This window comes from Sciurus vulgaris, assembly GCF_902686455.1.
Source record: "Sciurus vulgaris genome assembly, chromosome: 8".
In the NCBI taxonomy this organism is placed as follows: domain Eukaryota; kingdom Metazoa; phylum Chordata; class Mammalia; order Rodentia; family Sciuridae; genus Sciurus; species Sciurus vulgaris.
The window spans coordinates 99550786-99568235 of record NC_136468.1 but is presented as its reverse complement, the minus strand read 5'-3'; the positions used below and the strand labels follow the sequence as shown (position 1 = coordinate 99568235).

The 17450-nt window shown below is 37.8% G+C and overlaps 1 protein-coding gene across 6 annotated transcripts in view; it reads right to left on the bottom strand.

Moving 5' to 3' along the window:
- POU6F2 (POU class 6 homeobox 2) overlaps positions 1-17450 on the bottom strand; it is a gene marked incomplete at its 5' end in the record, with an annotated part of 470230 nt that overhangs the window by 362135 nt on the left and 90645 nt on the right. For 3 of the 6 annotated variants that reach the window (XM_079151761.1, XM_079151758.1, XM_079151760.1), the window contains one exon: positions 5313-5484. In XM_079151761.1, the coding sequence (XP_079007887.1) occupies positions 5313-5478 (166 nt within the window). Of the gene's footprint in view, positions 1-5312; positions 5597-17450 lie in introns of those variants that run through there. The other 3 variants (XM_079151762.1, XM_079151763.1, XM_079151759.1) reach the window with 2 other exon arrangements.

Sequence of the window (17450 nt, the reverse complement as noted above, 5' to 3'; positions counted from 1 at the left end):
AGCCACAGGAGCATTTTGACTTAGGAATGCACTACCATGTAGTATTCTTGGGTGCTGTAATATTGAACTTTCTTCTTTAAACAGAGTCCTGCCCTGAGCAACCCAGGCATGGCAGAGATACCAAAGGAAGGCACTAAGAAAGTCCCCACTGAATCTTCTGCCACATACTCCACTGAAGTGCCACTTAGAAAAGAGCATACCTCAATGAACGAATAAGCTAAGAAGTTTGAACATTGGCGCTTTTCTATCTAGTTTTATTTTCATTTCAAAGCTTACACACTAATGCTAAAGTAGCTTTATTATCAATGCAGCATTACAATGAAAAAAATCACCAAACTAAATTTGTCTGAATATACACAGCCTCACACTGATTTTTTGAAGAGGTATCTCAGTGCATTAGATTTTCCTAAATGTAAGAAATGTATCTAAATATGCATTTCCCCCCTCATGTAGTCAGAGCAGCACAAAAAAGGTCTGTTTGACTATTAAACTATAATTGTTTTTTGAAAAATACCTTATCATGCATCCCACTTATTTTCACAAACACAGGTTTCTTCTGATTTCTTTTAAATAACTGTTTTTGCATAGACTCTATTATTCGCATTATTTGGTTGACACGAAAATATGCTGTTTTAATATTTTCCTAGTAAAACACACTTTCTTCCATGAAAAAAAGAGCATGAATTTTCAATTGAAAAATATTCAAACTTTTAAAAATATAGAAGTATGGTCCATATTTTAAAAAAAATATATATTTCTCTAGAGAATTTTCTTCATCATCTTCCAGTTAAATCCCTTTTGAGCTTAAGCTGTATGTACTGCTTACTGGCTTCAGCATATTATATCAGAATATTATGAATACCCAAGATATCGAAACCTTGAGAGAGATGTTTAAATAAAGTAACGAAGACAGTGATCCCATAATGAAGGCCTCCCCTCATGCACAGGCAAGTATGTCTGGAGTACAGCCCCCATAATGCCCTGCAATGACCTCCACGCTGACCTGCAGAGACCACTGTCTCAAGGGGTGACAGACAATTTAGTCCTTTATCCTTTTGTCATTGAAAACGACTCTACTGCCATAAATTCTAATCAAGTCAAACTGGATGGCAATTTGAAAAAAAAAAATCTTATAATGCATGTTTCTGTGAGAAAGATCACCGAAAGGAAAAGATAAACACAATAGATAGTGTATTTCCTAGAATGGAGGAATCACTGGCCCAACTTTCAATCCTTTTCTAATAGTTCACAGATAAATGACATTGAAAATACCCATTCTCACAAGTATCATTGCATGCAATTTCTTTTAACCTAGAAAAACACAATATCATTGGAGAAAACCAATCGCACATTTTTATTTCAGGTACAATGTTTATGAATGTTGTGCTTCCATCTCAGCCCAGGATTCTGAGCTGTGAGACAATTCATGTACAGAACAAGCCACCGAGACTAACACAGCCACCCAAGGTTGTTGGAACTTGAAGGAAAGCAATCATGAGACTTAACTTTAAATAATAAAAAATTTTCCCAGGAGAAACACTGTTAATAAATCATCTTTCATCTCAAATATATATGGGGGAAATATTTAGGGCATGTTTTATGAGGTCTCACTTCTTCAGCTGAGAGTGCATGGGGAAACTTTAGTACAGATCTTTTTCTGGGGATATATATTATTTTTATCTTTTCTGCAGCCATTTTCCTGACCAAGTTGTTGATGCTACCATTTGAATTTTAGCATCCAACTTGACTGAATGTGGAACACTGAATTCTTGATGGGCATAACTAAAAACGAAGCACCACATTGACACAAGTGCTATAAATGTCACTAGAGAAACACAACAATCTCTTCCTTTGGTGATTGTTTGCAAAAGGCCAGTTTTGAGAATGGTTTCCAATATGTACATCACAAGTCACAAATTCAACGACTGGCTCTGTGTGGTATCACTCACTTGATCACGCAGCTACAGTATCATGAGACATAAGCACCAGATTCTCTGATAATGCCTGGACATGTAAGCCTGTGCTCCCCTGTACTGCTTCCTGTGGCTCAGAGCTTAGCATAATACAGTCATGAACTACAAATGGAGATAGTTATTCTACAGGCTTTACAAGAATAAATAATGCACCACTTAATGATATCACAGCAAACGACCTCACCACATGTTCCTCAATGAAATGTGGATTCATCTCTCCTAAGTGTACTTTAGTTTCCATGGCTGTTCAAGTTAAGCAAAACGGTTCCTCTGATGTAATTACTTTATAAAGCACAAGGGCCCTTTTCTGAACTTTCTACTTAGGCTGGCATATGGCTTCTCGCTTTGCCTTCTGGTATGCTGAGCGGCTCAGAGCACTGAAACGTTCTGCACAGTATGTTTCCCTTTGGATACTGTTAAGTGCAAAGGTGCAATTTAAGGAGAGGCATAAAAAGCCCAATAGTTCCTGGAATTTCCTTTGTTTATCCATAGAGGGCATCAGTATTAGCCTTTCTCCTGCAGTTTTGGGCTGAAGGTGCCATACTGTGAGAGAAACAGGCTCATCCTCTGGACTGTTAATTTGAACAAGATATGGATGAAGGAATAGCCTATAAAGAAACCCACTTACACTGAAATTTCAGGTATAGTAGGGAAATTGAGCTCTTCTTGTCCCCCATTGTTGGGCAATGTCTCTCCATGACATTAAATATGTCAATATGCACATAATTTGCCTTAATCTGCCCTTTTCATCAAAGAAACATAGTTTTCAATACTACAATGTATAATCTACAAGAATTATGGTTTGAGAGACAGTACATATTAGAAAAATCATTGTTTAGAGAAAAACATGAATGTTCTCAACTATTCAGGAAGAATGCACTTCTTCATTATCAAGTAAATAACATAATCTGAACTACATCTAAAAGCAAAATATAAAGACCTGAACAAATGCACATCAAAAATAAAATAAAAATAAGTCCCTTAAATAGTGTCATCAAAGTTGCTAAAAATTCTGAGAGAGAATTATTCTAGAAAGTTTCAGCCAGTTACATGAACTAGAATCCCAAGACTAAGTCCTACTAATATTTAAAAGTAAGAGCACAACAGACCCCCATAGCTAAGAAAAACTTACAAAAACATTGGGGTGATTTCTTTCTATCTCATACTGTCTCCAATTTTTTTCTCAAGTTTCCCAACTGTTAATCTACTGATTTCTTCTTTACCTAACTGGAAAGATTCACATTGTGTTAGAAAAATAATCTAGAGACCGGACAATGAAGTAAATATAAACAGAATCTAAGATATAGGATGTAGATTTTGCTGGGTTCTTCTTTCTCACAAATTTAGAAGTTGAGAATCTCAGAATAATGGTGGGTGCCTTCCAAAACTTACTATGATTTTTAAATTAAACTATAACTCCTTAGCATATGGCTTATCATAAAGATTTCACTTAAAATGTATTTTCAGTAAACTTTTAATTCAAATCTGTTTGACCCTCTGTCATTTTTCAAAGTTTCTTTCTCTATACATGCAAATCAGCAAGAAGTAGAATTTAAAAATATATTAATAATTTTCAACATTAGAATATCTAAATAAATATTGAGAAGCCAAACTAATCATTCCTCTACTGGTTTGCTTGAAAGAAAACAATTTGGGTTATAAGCCCAAGTCTACAAACATATTTATTTTTTTTAAAAGGCATGCAGAGTTTATGAACAAATAATTAGTATCTACAGTTGTGCTGAATTCACTTTTTAAAGTCAGAGTACTTAGAATACTCAGCCTCAGAGAAGTTAGAGCATGATTTTGCCTTCTATTTTATAATTTTATTTTACCTTTCTCATTAGCCTCCTTAAATGAAATGAGTGTTTTTAGAACATAACTCTTCCTATGTAGATAAAAACTTAACCGTAACAAAATACTTCTTTAGAGTGAAAATGCTAAAACCTTTACACATAGGTTTGGAAAATTTATATCAGAGATTAAACCCTCTTGAAGAAAAGGTAACCTTGCAGAACTTCTTGACATTTGAATCTGTCATATTCTTAAGTACAAATCAGTGTTTTACCAACAAAAAATTTAAAAGGCAAAGTTTCTTTGCAGCACCTCTGTGATGTTTGAGTGAGCATGTAAAAGGAGGGAGAATCTCTCTGTGGAAACTGGCCAAGAGTCACACAACTATCAAGGCAACTAAAAAAATAAATAAATAAGGTCTATTTTTTTAAACGAAATTAGTAACTCTTTTAAGAGTCTGTGCAATGATATTGTTTGTCTTTGAAAGTTCAAGCACATGACCGTTTTTTAACCTAAGAGTACGCAGTTCTCTATATGACATTTGTATCAGGTTAGTATATTTACAGATATGTGTGCATGCACACACAGACACACTCGAAAATAATTAAAAGCAAGTGTTTCCGAAGCAATTGTTCTGAAAACCTAATGTCACTCTGAACCATAAAGTGCTTCTCCAGCAGAGACATCTATCAACATCTATCACTCAGGAAGGCGCCTCAACAACCCGCTCCCCTTTCTGATTAGAGATCACAGTTGCTTGAGTTGGCTTACAGACTGTCATCTGTTTGAATGACAGATGTCTTTGCTGGAGTGGCACTCTGCTTGTTCTTGTTTTGTTTATGAAACAGAGATTCCTGAAAGGTCCCGTGTGCTGCCTTCACATTTAGGATGAGGCTACAAACATAATGTTAAAGGGGAGAGGGGCAGGGGAGGGATTCAAGAGACCCATTTTCTTCCCTTAACACCCTTTTAAAAGAAGAGATATTCATTCTGACTGTGATGATAAAATGTTTATTTCTTTGAGCAACTCCCGTAGCCACCTTTGTTTACCTGGCATAGCAAGACTTGTATCGATATTTTCCAGTTTTCCTCTCTAGTCTTTTGACTACAGATAATAACTCTTTACTCTCCTTCCCCTTAACAAAAGGCTGCGAAGCAACCCGAAACCGAGTCGATATTTATTCAATAAATGTTAACCAATTCTCACAATGGAACTGATTTCCTGATTACTATTACCATTTTCTTTTCGTTTTTCTTTCTTTCTTTTTTTTTCAAATAATTTCCAGCCTGGGGAATGCCAGCAACATTTAACAAGTCAAAATGGGCAGCGAATAAGTTCCTTGTTGGTAAAAGTTTGGAGGACATCCTCACAGGCAGCTGGAATCGGCTTCGGTGGCTTAGCACCTCCAAGATGCGAAGCTCCTCTTTAGTACTTACGAGAAAATTGAATGAACAACAGGAGAAAAAAAAGGGGGGGGGTGGGGGGCTGAATTGCTCTTCCGGACAACATGGTAGGACTGAAATGAAATACCTAGACAGACTTACCGAAGAGCTTGCTGGGAGTGTCCTCGCTGTCATTTGATTCCACAGGCGCAAGCAGAGGCTCATTCAGCTCGCTGTCTGAAGTAGCAGCCTTGTCCTCACCTCTCAACTCCGCATTCATTTCACTCCGCGCTGACAGCAAGGGCTTCCTGACTTGTCCAGCTATCATTGGATCCTAGGATGGGGGGAAAGAGTGAAGGGGAGGAAAAAAAGTGGCAGCTTTAGAGTGCGTGTCCTCTCTCTCCCTCTCCCTCTCTCTCTTCTCTCTCTCTCTCTTCCACACACACACACTCTCCCTCTCTCCTCTCTCTCTTATCTCTGGCTGCTCCCGCTGTTATTGCTGGCTGCAGTCAAGTGAAGAGCTATTACAGATCCGATGAGTTCTCCATTACTCCCCACCCTATTAAAGCTCAACTAGCATGTGAGAGATTCAGGAGCTTCGGAGGAGAGAGAGAGGGAGAGAGAGAGAAAGAAAAAGAAAAAAAAAAAAAAAAAAAAAAAAAAAAAAAACTTCTTTGAAAGCAACCTAACCAACACAGCTTTAATTGTGGGATGTGCTTTTGTGCGGAATGTTTTTACACCTTGTTCTGTCTTTAATGCAGTAAGAAAAAAAGAAAGTGCTGGGTTTGTACTTCAGCAACATACCTTTTCAAAAAGAGCACCCTATGGAGGAACCACGGGCTATTTTAAGAAGCCTTCTCCCTGGGGGAGAAGCAATTAAACCCTATCCCAAGAGCAGAGAAAAGAGACAGGGAGAAAAGAGACCTCGAAATGCTTTCAATGGAATAAAAGATATTTCTTATGTAAATTCTATAAGCAGCCTTAGAAGTTGACTTCACTGGTCCCAGATTGGGGACTGAAGCTGACCCCAAATCAAATGAACATTTTAAAGCAAACAATACACAATAAATGATTAAAATTTTTTAAAGGAATTGGGAGAATACTTACAAACTGTGTTCAATAATTCGGATACCTAGAGCATCATACGCCCAGAGCATTAAAGAAAAAGAAAACAAAAATCACCTCAAAAAAAGGCAAATTTCCCCCCAATAATTTAAATCTGCTTTATCTTCAGCTCATTTAGGAGGACATGTTAAGATCAGAAATATTTTCCAAGTGTAGCCTTTTATTCCATTGCAAACTAAGATGCATAATATTGCTTTGGCACAGATATCGGACGCAGTAGGAAAGGAAAAGCAAGAAGTGCCCTTTTTTCGTGATCTGGGAGCTATTTATTGCCAAGTTCATGCCTAAATGGTTCCTGAGCAGGAAACAGGTGACCAGTACAGGAGCAGGTGGGGCAGCTGCTCCCGGGTCCCATCATTACATTGGTTGCGGTATGCCTGTGTGTGTTTTTTTTTTTTTTTTTTTTAATGTATTCATGCCTGAAAAGTGAATTTGATATGACACATGATAATCTATGAAAATGTTAATCAATACAAATAGTTTAAGCTGTCATCAAATGCACTTCTTTAGTCAATACTCATACCACTGAAAACAATGTCACTGTCACCAGGGCTTAATTTGCACAGCACTTAAATATTGGACTCTGTGCATCAATGCACTTCTTCTTCAAATACTGTAGGTAAACACATTTTCTCCCTATTTAAGGCTAAAGCACTCAGCACGCATTTAGCTGAGCTGAATCCTCCCTTTTGAATACCTTGATAGGTCCACTGGAGGGCAAAATTAATACTTAATTGAATCTCACAGTCATCAAAATAATCAATACTTTTTTATTATTTATTCTTTACAGTCTGTTGACTGTTTCAAACCTCTGAGGGAATGGTGGAAAGGATTCATGGCTTTGAAACACTGTCATTTAACAAGGTAATTTTCAGTGGGGCATTAGGGGTTGTGAAACATATAATAAAACAAAAATGGTGGCTTATAATAGGAAGAAAGAAAAGAATTATATTTCTGCCATCTAACAAAACAGGATAAATAAAAAAGCAAGTGCAGAGAGAGAGCTAGAAAGGAGGGGGACGAGGGAGAGAGAAAGACTGGCTTTTGAAGGGTTTTATCATATCAAGAGCAGAGCCAAGCTTTCATAATGCTGACATTTCTCATCCTGACAATCCTAAACAAGTGGAAAGGATGAGATCGCAGATATCATCTTTCATCACATTCCCCAGCTTAAGAACCAACATGACAGCTCCTCTCCCCTTTACACTGTTAATTACTAAATAAAATACTACTCTCTGTCAGCATCAGATTATTGCAGATAGCGACCACAAACATTTCTCCATTGTTTTCCCCCCTCTGAAATGGTGATACCTACCTTGAACTCTTTAGGAAATAGATTAGGCTTGTCTCGCTCTATTGTAAATATTTGAAATAGAATCAATGTCATCAATGTGGTCGATCCACAGTATTGTCAGCCTAAATTTGCTGGTGATAGATTAGCATCTCATTCACTGGGTTTGGTCTCTGGGATTTGGAGTGTTTGGAACTTAGAGGTGGGTGGGGGAAGGCAGGCAGAGTGGAAAGGAGACACACAATTCTCAAAATCTCCCCAGATTTCTTCCCTAGATTTTTAAGAAAGATGGCATGCTTGAATTCCTCTGATTCAGTTGTAGGGTGGAGTGGGGTAGGGAGGGGAACAACATTGCTTCTCCTCATGGCATTTGTTAGTACGCTAGTCACATGATGCAGAGAGCCCAGGTTAAAATTCTAGAACACTCTTTTTACTTTATAAAAGGTTGACAACTGTCTAATCTGAAGGAAGAAGTGTGACTTGTGCCTTTGAAACCCCCGGTCTCTGTGGCCGCCCTGCTCATTTGAGCGTTTTTTAAAGGTAACGTTAATGGTAAACTTCTGTTGAGATTGGCATTCCTATGATAAGCCAAACACGATTATTCATGTGTCAGTGAATATCTGGGTAGATTTTAAAAGGAATATTCTCTTGCTTTATTTGTGAAGGGTCAAAATTGAATCCCAAATCACACTGAGGAGCTGAAATGCTGATGCGAAGTTCAAATGTACTTAAATCTTTAAGATGCTCAGTCCAGCTGATGTGTGTAAAGGATGTACTGGCAGATGGTATGTATTCACTGACCATTAGCTCTTCTTCCTTAAATTATTTTTATGTTCTTCATACATGGTTAGGTTCCCAACTAGTGCCTCTCAGTGACCTAAGCTTATAAAATTGAGTTTGTCATTCAAGTACTTACTTGATTTTTCACCTTATGAAACACTTTGTTTTCCATGATGCAGTTACAGTATATGATACACACACACACACACACACACACACACAGAGACATACACACACCCATACATACATACATGACATGGTTAAACAGCAAACCCCCGCGAGGCAGAGAACAGACTGCTTTTAATCACAGCTGCAGTCACTGGGGGGTCCATTTGAAAATGTGTCACTAGCAGTAACCACTGAGTACAGTCTTATAAGTGATGGGGGAGTACCTCTTTTAAGAAGCACTCAGCTTAGAAGTTTTTCTCTCCCTGTAAAGAGCTATGGAAGTCTATAAAATCCTTTCTTCTGGAATGACGAAAGCATTTTCCAACATGAACCTTTGTAGATGCTTGCAGAAACGTAAGAGAGCTGTAGCTTCAGCTTGTACAAGGATCACTGCAGCAACAAACAGGAACAGAAATAGCTAGCGAGGGTGAAAAATAAAATAGGGTTGATGAAGACTTCTTAAAATTCTGAAAATGGAAACTTCCCTGCAATTTGTTTAGCAACCTTGATAGAAGAAAATGACCGATCCAATATGGAACAGTGTCAAAGGTACAAGAATGGGGCATAGGCTGTGCTAATGCAGGACACTCGCAGGTCATCAGAGATCTAAGTATTCAAGATGGTGAAAAAAGAGAAGCTGAGAGGTAGTTTCCATTAGCAAAATCTCAACAAAAAGCTTTACCATGTCCTATAACAAACAAAAGAATAGCATCAACATCAGAACTGCACAATAATTTTTAAGTCTCCTTCAGGCATTGTTAAAGAATAAAGATAAGTCCCATTTATTAAATGCCTTTAATAGACGAGCTCTTCAGAGTATCCAATGTTTTATGGACTAAGGTTCAGAGAGGCTAACTGACTTGGCCCAGAAACACACAGCTAAGTGGTAAAGCTGCATTTTGAACCCTAGTAGATTTATTGCCAAAGATCAGCATCTTTTCATATTCATAATAGGCACCTGGTGAAAAAACAAAAACAAAAACAAGACTCATGGATGTAGTAATTCATGGGCATCCCAGAACTTAAATTATGGACCAAAGAACTTGTGTGGCTATGCTGAGTGTTAAAGTCAGCATGATCAATTCCCAGAGCAGACTGTGAAGTATCTTCTTCCCTACAGAATAAAGGAACAAGCTGGAAGCTGGACATAGTGGTGCACACCTATAATCCCATTGACTTGGAGGCTGAGGTAGGAAGATCACAAGTTCAAGGCCAGCTTCAGCAACTTAGCAAGACCCTGTCTCAAAATAAAAATTACAAAGGGCTGGCAATGTAGTCCAGTGGTAAAGTGTCCCTGGGGGTTCAATCCCCAGTATCAAGTATTATATATGTATGTGTGTGGGGGGGGGAGTGTATGTGAACAAAACACTTTTCTGGCTGACTCTGCTTGAGTGAAATCTGTGGGACAATATGGTACAGGAGACAGGACATCAAAGAGCATCCAACATGCAACCTTGTGTTCAGCTTCACTCACTATTTATATGTAGCAATCCACTTAACTACTGTGGGTCTTGGTTTTCTCATCGGGAACGATGAAAAGATTTTGAGCGGAGGAACAGTATTTTCCAAAAAGCATTCCACAAAACACTTTTTTCAGAGATGCTCTACCATAAATGAGTTCTGCTTTTGTACTCATGTGGAAAATAAGCAGGGAATCTACCAGGGAAGAAATCCATCTAACTCTGTTCAACCTAGCATTTCCCAAAATTCCCTGATGATGGAAGGCCTTTTCCTTACAAAATTATAATGGTACTAATAGACCCAGGATGTGCCAGCTTAGATTATCTGTAAATGATAGTATTAAGTTTTAGCAATTCTACAATAGGCAAGAAGACTTCTAGAAGCAACTATCTGCCCAGTACTTCTCACATTCTAATATTAACCTAATTAATATCCCTTAAAAATTCTTTTATGTGTAATCAGTATACATTTGTATGTGGTTTAGAAGAGATCAACTGCATAAACTCTCACCATAAACTAACTTCTGATATCCTTTAATATAATGTTTAATTGGAGATGTCCTAGTATATTCTGTTGTGAATATTTATTTGAAGAATAGATAAAGGGTGCTACATTAAGGTGGAGAATTCAACTAGGGCTTTACCAGGCTGCTAAAAATAATGCCAGATAAACAAAGATATAATTCAGCTCAAGGTCTTCAATAATTTAACCAACAGAGTTTTTGTAAGCATAATCATTCTCATTTTATGGTCAGAGAAACTAAAGATAGCAAGATCATTAACTCAGCAAAGCATCCGTGTCCAGTGGCAGCCACTCAATGGAAATACCAGACCCCTCTAAACTAAGCCTGAAATAGGTCCAGCATATTTTTGTGTATGTACAAACCAACTACAGCAGTCAGAGCAACTTTGGGGAAAATGTAAACAAGATAGGCAGGCTTAAAAAAGAGAAAACAATGCATTTGGTTGTGAAACATCAGAGTATGGTAAAGTTATAAACAACAAATCTATTTATAGAATTAATAGAAAAATTAGGTACACTGGAAAGAAAAAATGTATTGGATCTCTCCCCCCTCTTAAAAGGCCTCATTTCAATTTGGGGGGAAAAATGTAAAAACAAATTACATACAGCCAATTTAAGATATAAACACAGCATCATATTTTGTGTTTAATTTCTCCCACTGAAAAGAGGTAAAAATCAAAATCATATGTATATGAGAAAGAAACTAGAATGTGGTGGGTTTGTTTTAAAGGTAACTTTAAGCATGTCTTTTGTTACCGATTTTCCTATCAAGTACCAAATATTAAGTAATTTAATTGCCAATTTATTTTTATACTGAAAAATATTTCCCCCAAAAGTTTAAGAATTTCTAATTTTTTACCATTTAGTATTTCCTCATTCTATAAATAGCTTTTAACAATTCTGTACAAGACTTTTTGAAATAAGAATTTTTATTTTTATGATTTTTTTCTACCAATATCAGTATATACATTTATTGTTGAAAAGTTTGAAATTTTAGGAAGATCAAAGAGCAATACTAAAAGCATCATAAATTCATCCTCTATTGATTATTTTATTTCAAATTTGGTGTCTTGGACAGCAAACCAAAATTGTTTTGAGAAAAGCAGACAATCCCACATTTCTAGCAAATATTTAATAGACAGACATCTTCATCAAAATTAATGACAAAGTCTATAGATAAATATTCTTGATTGTCCCACAGATTTCCACAACAAAATGTTGATCCCAATCTGGATCCTTACCCCGATATTCCTAATAATTCTCTTTCCCCATCCCATTACAGTTAGTGTGGCTGAAATTTTCAGTTCACTAACACTCCCTCATCCTGCATTTTTCTATTGAGTACAGTTTATATTAATTTGGGTAGAATCGATGCCTTAAGGATCAGCATCAATGGAGGTTAGAAGTGGGCTTTCATTTAGTTAAATTAATCATATTCGAGATTTGCGTATTGGTTAACATATTTTGGAGACTTTCCCCATTATTGAATCTTGATAGATAAGACTCTGTCATGTCCTATTGCCTGTACCCTTGGGGCTAGTTGCCTAAGTTTTGGCCCCAAACTGTCCCAAATCCAATCTTTGGATCTGAGGGGATTAGTTGCCTGATGTTGTGAGGTGTGAGAGAAACAGACTTTACCTCTGGACACATGCCATATTTTCATTAATTAACTTCCCATGCAAGGTATACTAGATTCACTTAAAATAACAGAACTATGAACTCATGTTTACAGGCAGGCTAAATGAACCGTTTAGGAATGGTGGGTAATAAAAGTGTGTTTAATGAATACCTCAATGAATGCCAGATTTTGGACTGAAAGTTTGTTTTTCCTGTAGCCAAACTGCAAGACTTTGAGAATTTAGCAAATTCCCAACCATCACTATTAACTAGCCTCTGTTATCTACCAAAAAGAACTGTAGAGTTGTACATACAATTTTTGACTTAGACTACCTTTGACACAACCCACCATACTGGGTAATGACCCCTAGTTAAATGAATACTGTCTTAGAGGCAGAGAAGGTCATTGCAAAGTGAAATAGGATCCAGAACCCTAGTTCAGAAGGTGGCCCTGAGAAAATTACAATATTTGCCACCTCTACCAGTTCCCAATCAGTCAGGGAATATTTGGTTAAAATGAATGTCCAGAATCATCTTGAAAGGAAAAAACTGAGACAGCAAAATATTTGATTTTCTTTTGCGTCAGAGGAAGGTATATTTCCTTTACCAATGATAAATTTTACATATGGGCACAGTTTAAGAGTCTCTTGTCTTTTAGTTGAACTTCAGATAAGTGTGCAATTTCATTCTCCCCTGTCAATATTCACCTAGGGTCTCTATACCTCTCCAAATCTCACCATGAGTGCAACAATCCCTTAATTATGCTTATACTTAGAGGCAACTCCAGCTGTATTTAAAAATATATGAGCAAATAAGTAAGCAAAACAGTTCATCAACACCACCTGTAGGTTGAGATAGTAACATAACAATCAAGCAAGCAAGAGTCCGTTAGTCCTGGACTCCTACAAAGCATCCAGAAGGCAGTGCAGTTGGATACACCTCGTCTGAATCATCACCTTGAACCTCTACAGCTTCTTTGCTCCCAGGTGGTTAAAATGACTATATGGACAACGCTTCATGTATACTTATCTGGGAAGAAAGAAAGACACTGGTATTGACAACCTAATAGCACCATCAATTCAATTTCTGCTGCCTTTGTGTAAAAGCATCAATAAGTGTTCAATCCAGGCTCATCTACATCTGGTCCTTTGGTAATGGGGTTATACAGCAGTATTGACATTGCATACACATACCCTATATTCATACATTCTTCATAATCTGATGGCTTCAAATAAGTATCAGGATTTAATCAGAATACAACTCAGATTAAAGTATTTACATATAACAATCGAAATGTACAGTTACTCAGGAGTTACAAGGAGTGAGCATCCAATTTTTGTCCTAATTAAAGCTTACTTTCTAGTGTCTTAAATATTTCAGCAAAATGTATGTGCATGTATGTGTGTCTGTGTAATCTCAACATTTGTAAAATGCTGCAAAAATGAATGACAGGCAATTCCCAGAATGAAAAGGCCTGGTCTCTCTCCTAGGATTTTCAAACGAAGTACTGAGAAGCCCCAAGGGTTTTAGGGACTTGCCCCCAGGACCTCAAAGGGAAGCAGGGGAGAACTGAAGTGACCATTCCCAGTTTTTAAAAAACCATATGGGCTCCTCTCATCTATTTTATATGGAGTGTTCAGTATACTTAAAAAGAGGGTTTCACAGGCCTGGCCATATAGCATATTTGCAGTACATTTTATGTGCTAAAGACAAAATTGTGACAGTTTTTCTACTGGTTAATCTTTGACCTTTTCAAAACATTTAGGCATTAGATCCTACAGCTGAGATGTAGGCAGAGATATCTCAGAATCCCCCAAACTCGACACTGTGTCTGATACAAAATCGACTCTCAATCAATGTGTGTTGATTGATTTGGCTGATAGGATGGAAGGAAGAAAGGAAAGAAGGAATGAAGGAAGAGAGGGAGGAAGGAAAAAAGGCAGAGGGGAAGAAGGGAAGTTAAGGGCAAGAATTGCCTGTGATTGATACTTTTAATATTTTAAACATACATTTAACCAGACCTGAAATATGCAGCTAAGCTTCCCTGGCTATCTTACTTTTCTAGTTCTGCACACACATACATACACTGACCTGAATCCTGCTTCCCAGATATGGAAGTGAGTTAGGTTTGTATGAAGATGTTACTTTGTTTTAAACTGAACAAATTGAAGAATGTAATAGGAACAATGGAAGGAAAAGGATGGTCTCTTTTCCCCTCAGATGGAAGTTGAATGGGAGAAGAGCTGCTACCACACTGGCCCAGGGAATAAGTTCAAGGAAGCCAGGTGCAGACCTGAGGGGTCCCAGATGGGCAAAGGGCCTGCCTTTTCTGGGCTCAGACTCAGGGTTCTGTCCAAGCCAAGTTCAGCCTGCAAGAATCTCAGACTCACCAAGGGGAGCCTACTACACAATTAGCTTTTGTCCCCAGCCCCCTCATGGCCATTCAGGAGTTGTACCATCAAACACATGGCATTTTCCAAATATGATTTTATTACAAATGTTCTAATTCCATCATTTTCCTTAGAGAAAAATACTTATTTAAGTAATTATGACATTAACTATGTATATACCTCTAATTCTGTCCTTTCATTCTGGATGAAAAAGATCATAAGTCCTGAGGAGAAAAACTTTTTCTTCACAAAATGTCTGGTTCCTTATAGTTTCAAATTTCCATAAATAAATAGCAAAATCCATCCTGCCCCCTGCTGACAGACTAATATTCCTAGAAATCCAATTCAAAACTTGATTTTGTCTATAATCTCTTCTGAGTTAGGTACAAAGTCCTGCCTAATACACCAGGTCCTCTACATTCAGGCCCTGATCTGGCTTTCCCTGACCTGGGACACCCAGTGGGCACTGCACAACCATAGAATGTGCTTTCACATGATAATGATTGTAAAATTGTTAAGGTGATTTTTCTGACATGTGTCAATAAAGTATCCTGGTGTAACTTGTACACAAATGCTCTTTGACCCACAGTGGGCTAAGTGCATCTAGTCTCAACTAGGACCTTGCTAACCCCCACTTCCCAGTGCCATAGTACCAAGGGTAAGCATTTGGGCATTAGGGCCAGAGAGCCTGTGTTCTGGCTTGAGGTCATCTTCTACCTGCTGAGCAATCTGGGGCAGGGGACTAATATCTGAGTCTTCAATTCCCTGGGAGGAAAACGGGGGGCGTGGGGAGGTTAATAATAGCATCCACCTCATGGGATGGGTTTGCAGATTAAATAAATAATTCACAAATAGTGCTTAGAACAAGCCAACTGCATGGTAATAATAGAGTTCTGTATTGCTTGCTCTCTGTTCTTTGTCTGTGGCCCTTTTGACAAGGTGTGGATGTTTGTGTACTTTATTGAGGAGAAGCTCCTTAACCTTCATCAGAGTTTCAAAGGAATACATAATCTACCTCCCCATCCACTCCCCCAACATACACAGAAAATAAATCACTAAGTAAGCACCACTAAGCAGTGGGAAACCCATCTTTGTATCTTCCCACTCCGGACATGAGGATGGTGCTTGGCACATAATAAGCCCTCACTAAATAGCCATTGATTTTATTTGAAAAACAAAAACAAGAATCGATATCTATAAAAAATAGAAGAAAGGTCAAAAAAACTGTTAGGTTTTTAAAAACTAAATTACTTGGAAGTCTTTTGAGAAGGAATTTGCTCCATAAATCCTAAAGGCTTATTATTTTAAGAAATAAGTAACTGTCAGGGGGCTGTAAATTCCATAAAATTTTATTTCTGAATTAAAACAGTATCTGGCTTTTAATTTTATTTCATGAGGTTGATGTCACCACGTTCTTGAAAGGAGCCATCCCCCTTCTGTTCAAAAGGCCGTTGCCTAATTGATTTCGCTAATACACATTTTTTTCTGTCCTCTGCTCCCAGACAGCAATGGCAGTGGCTCTCGCTGGAACACTTCCTATGGGTGGGTTGCTCCTGGCTGCTTCCTCCCCTTCCTCCCAGCCAGGGCAGCTGTCTGACTGCCTGTGTTGTTTCCTCTCTGTCCAGCCCCTTCAGCTCCCTGCCCTCTCTCTCCTGTAATCCACTCTCCTTTAATATTCCAGGGGTGACCCTTGAGAGTCCTTTGAATGCCTCCCCAATTCAAAAGGCTTCGGAGCTTTTAAGATGAGCAGAGATAACATAATTCCAAGGAGGTGGGAGTGGGGAGGGAGGGAGAATGTGATTGGAAAGATTAGCTAAATCTTCTCATTCCTGAGGATTTGGGCTCTTGCATATAAACGAACTGGGAGCTTTGTGTTTTGTGGGTTCTCCCCCACCCCATCAGCTATCTTTATTAACTTCTATTAGAAATATTTGACTGATTTGTTTCTGATCTAAACTATAAACTGAGGCTTACCTAAATAATTTCTTTAAATCTCTAGCCTTGGAATTTGAAGGCAATTTAAAAGCCAGGTCAGTCTTTATTAATATTTATTTATGTCCTTTTTAGTTTGAATGAATTGGGGATGGTTCCGAATCAGGGTCTGCCTAAGACAAAACTGATGCAATTCAACAAATATTTATTGACAGTTCATTATATACAAGGTGTTGTGCTAGGGACTATGGGGAATGGAAAGATCAAGAAACATTTGCTACCATCAAAAATTTTACCAACTCATAGATATCAGTAAAGGAAAAGAGGGATGGTGTGCAGCATCTTCAATATGCCTTAGTATATTATATTTGAGTTATAACTGTTTCTTGGTACTTATCTTCCTTTTTGGTAAAATGTGATGTGATGTGTTCTAAGCACATGGACAAGGCATGTGTATATACAAACACAACATCCTTTCTTTGTGCACTGGTTTGACATCATTCTGGTTACTAAGGAGCAAACATTTTGCTCCACCCAGGGAGTTATAACTGGGGTTTTCTAGGCTTAATTCCTAATTTTAGGGAGATAATTGTCAACTGGTGACCCACTACCTCCCATTCTGCAAGTAACACCTTTAAGCAAGGTATCCACACAGTCATTTGTGGGATTGCTGGCAGTAAAGTGTTGAACCCACAATGGGGCAGATGAAATATTTGATTCACTTCAATATGTCACTGAGAATTTTTAAAGAATTGCCCCGTTAATGCCCTCAAGCACCTACCACAGGTAGAATGGATAATGTGTTAACTAAAGGAAAACACCCCATCTTAACAAATCAGTAAGACATACTCCTAAAATCATATCAAACCAGATATGCTGAAGATTTTATAAACAATGGGCTCTTCAAAGTGGATTGAGAAGGCTCCATTTATGCCATTCCCACCCCTCTACCATTAATTTACTTAGACAAACACTTCACAGATTGAATAAAGACAACTTCAATGCCAGCTGAAT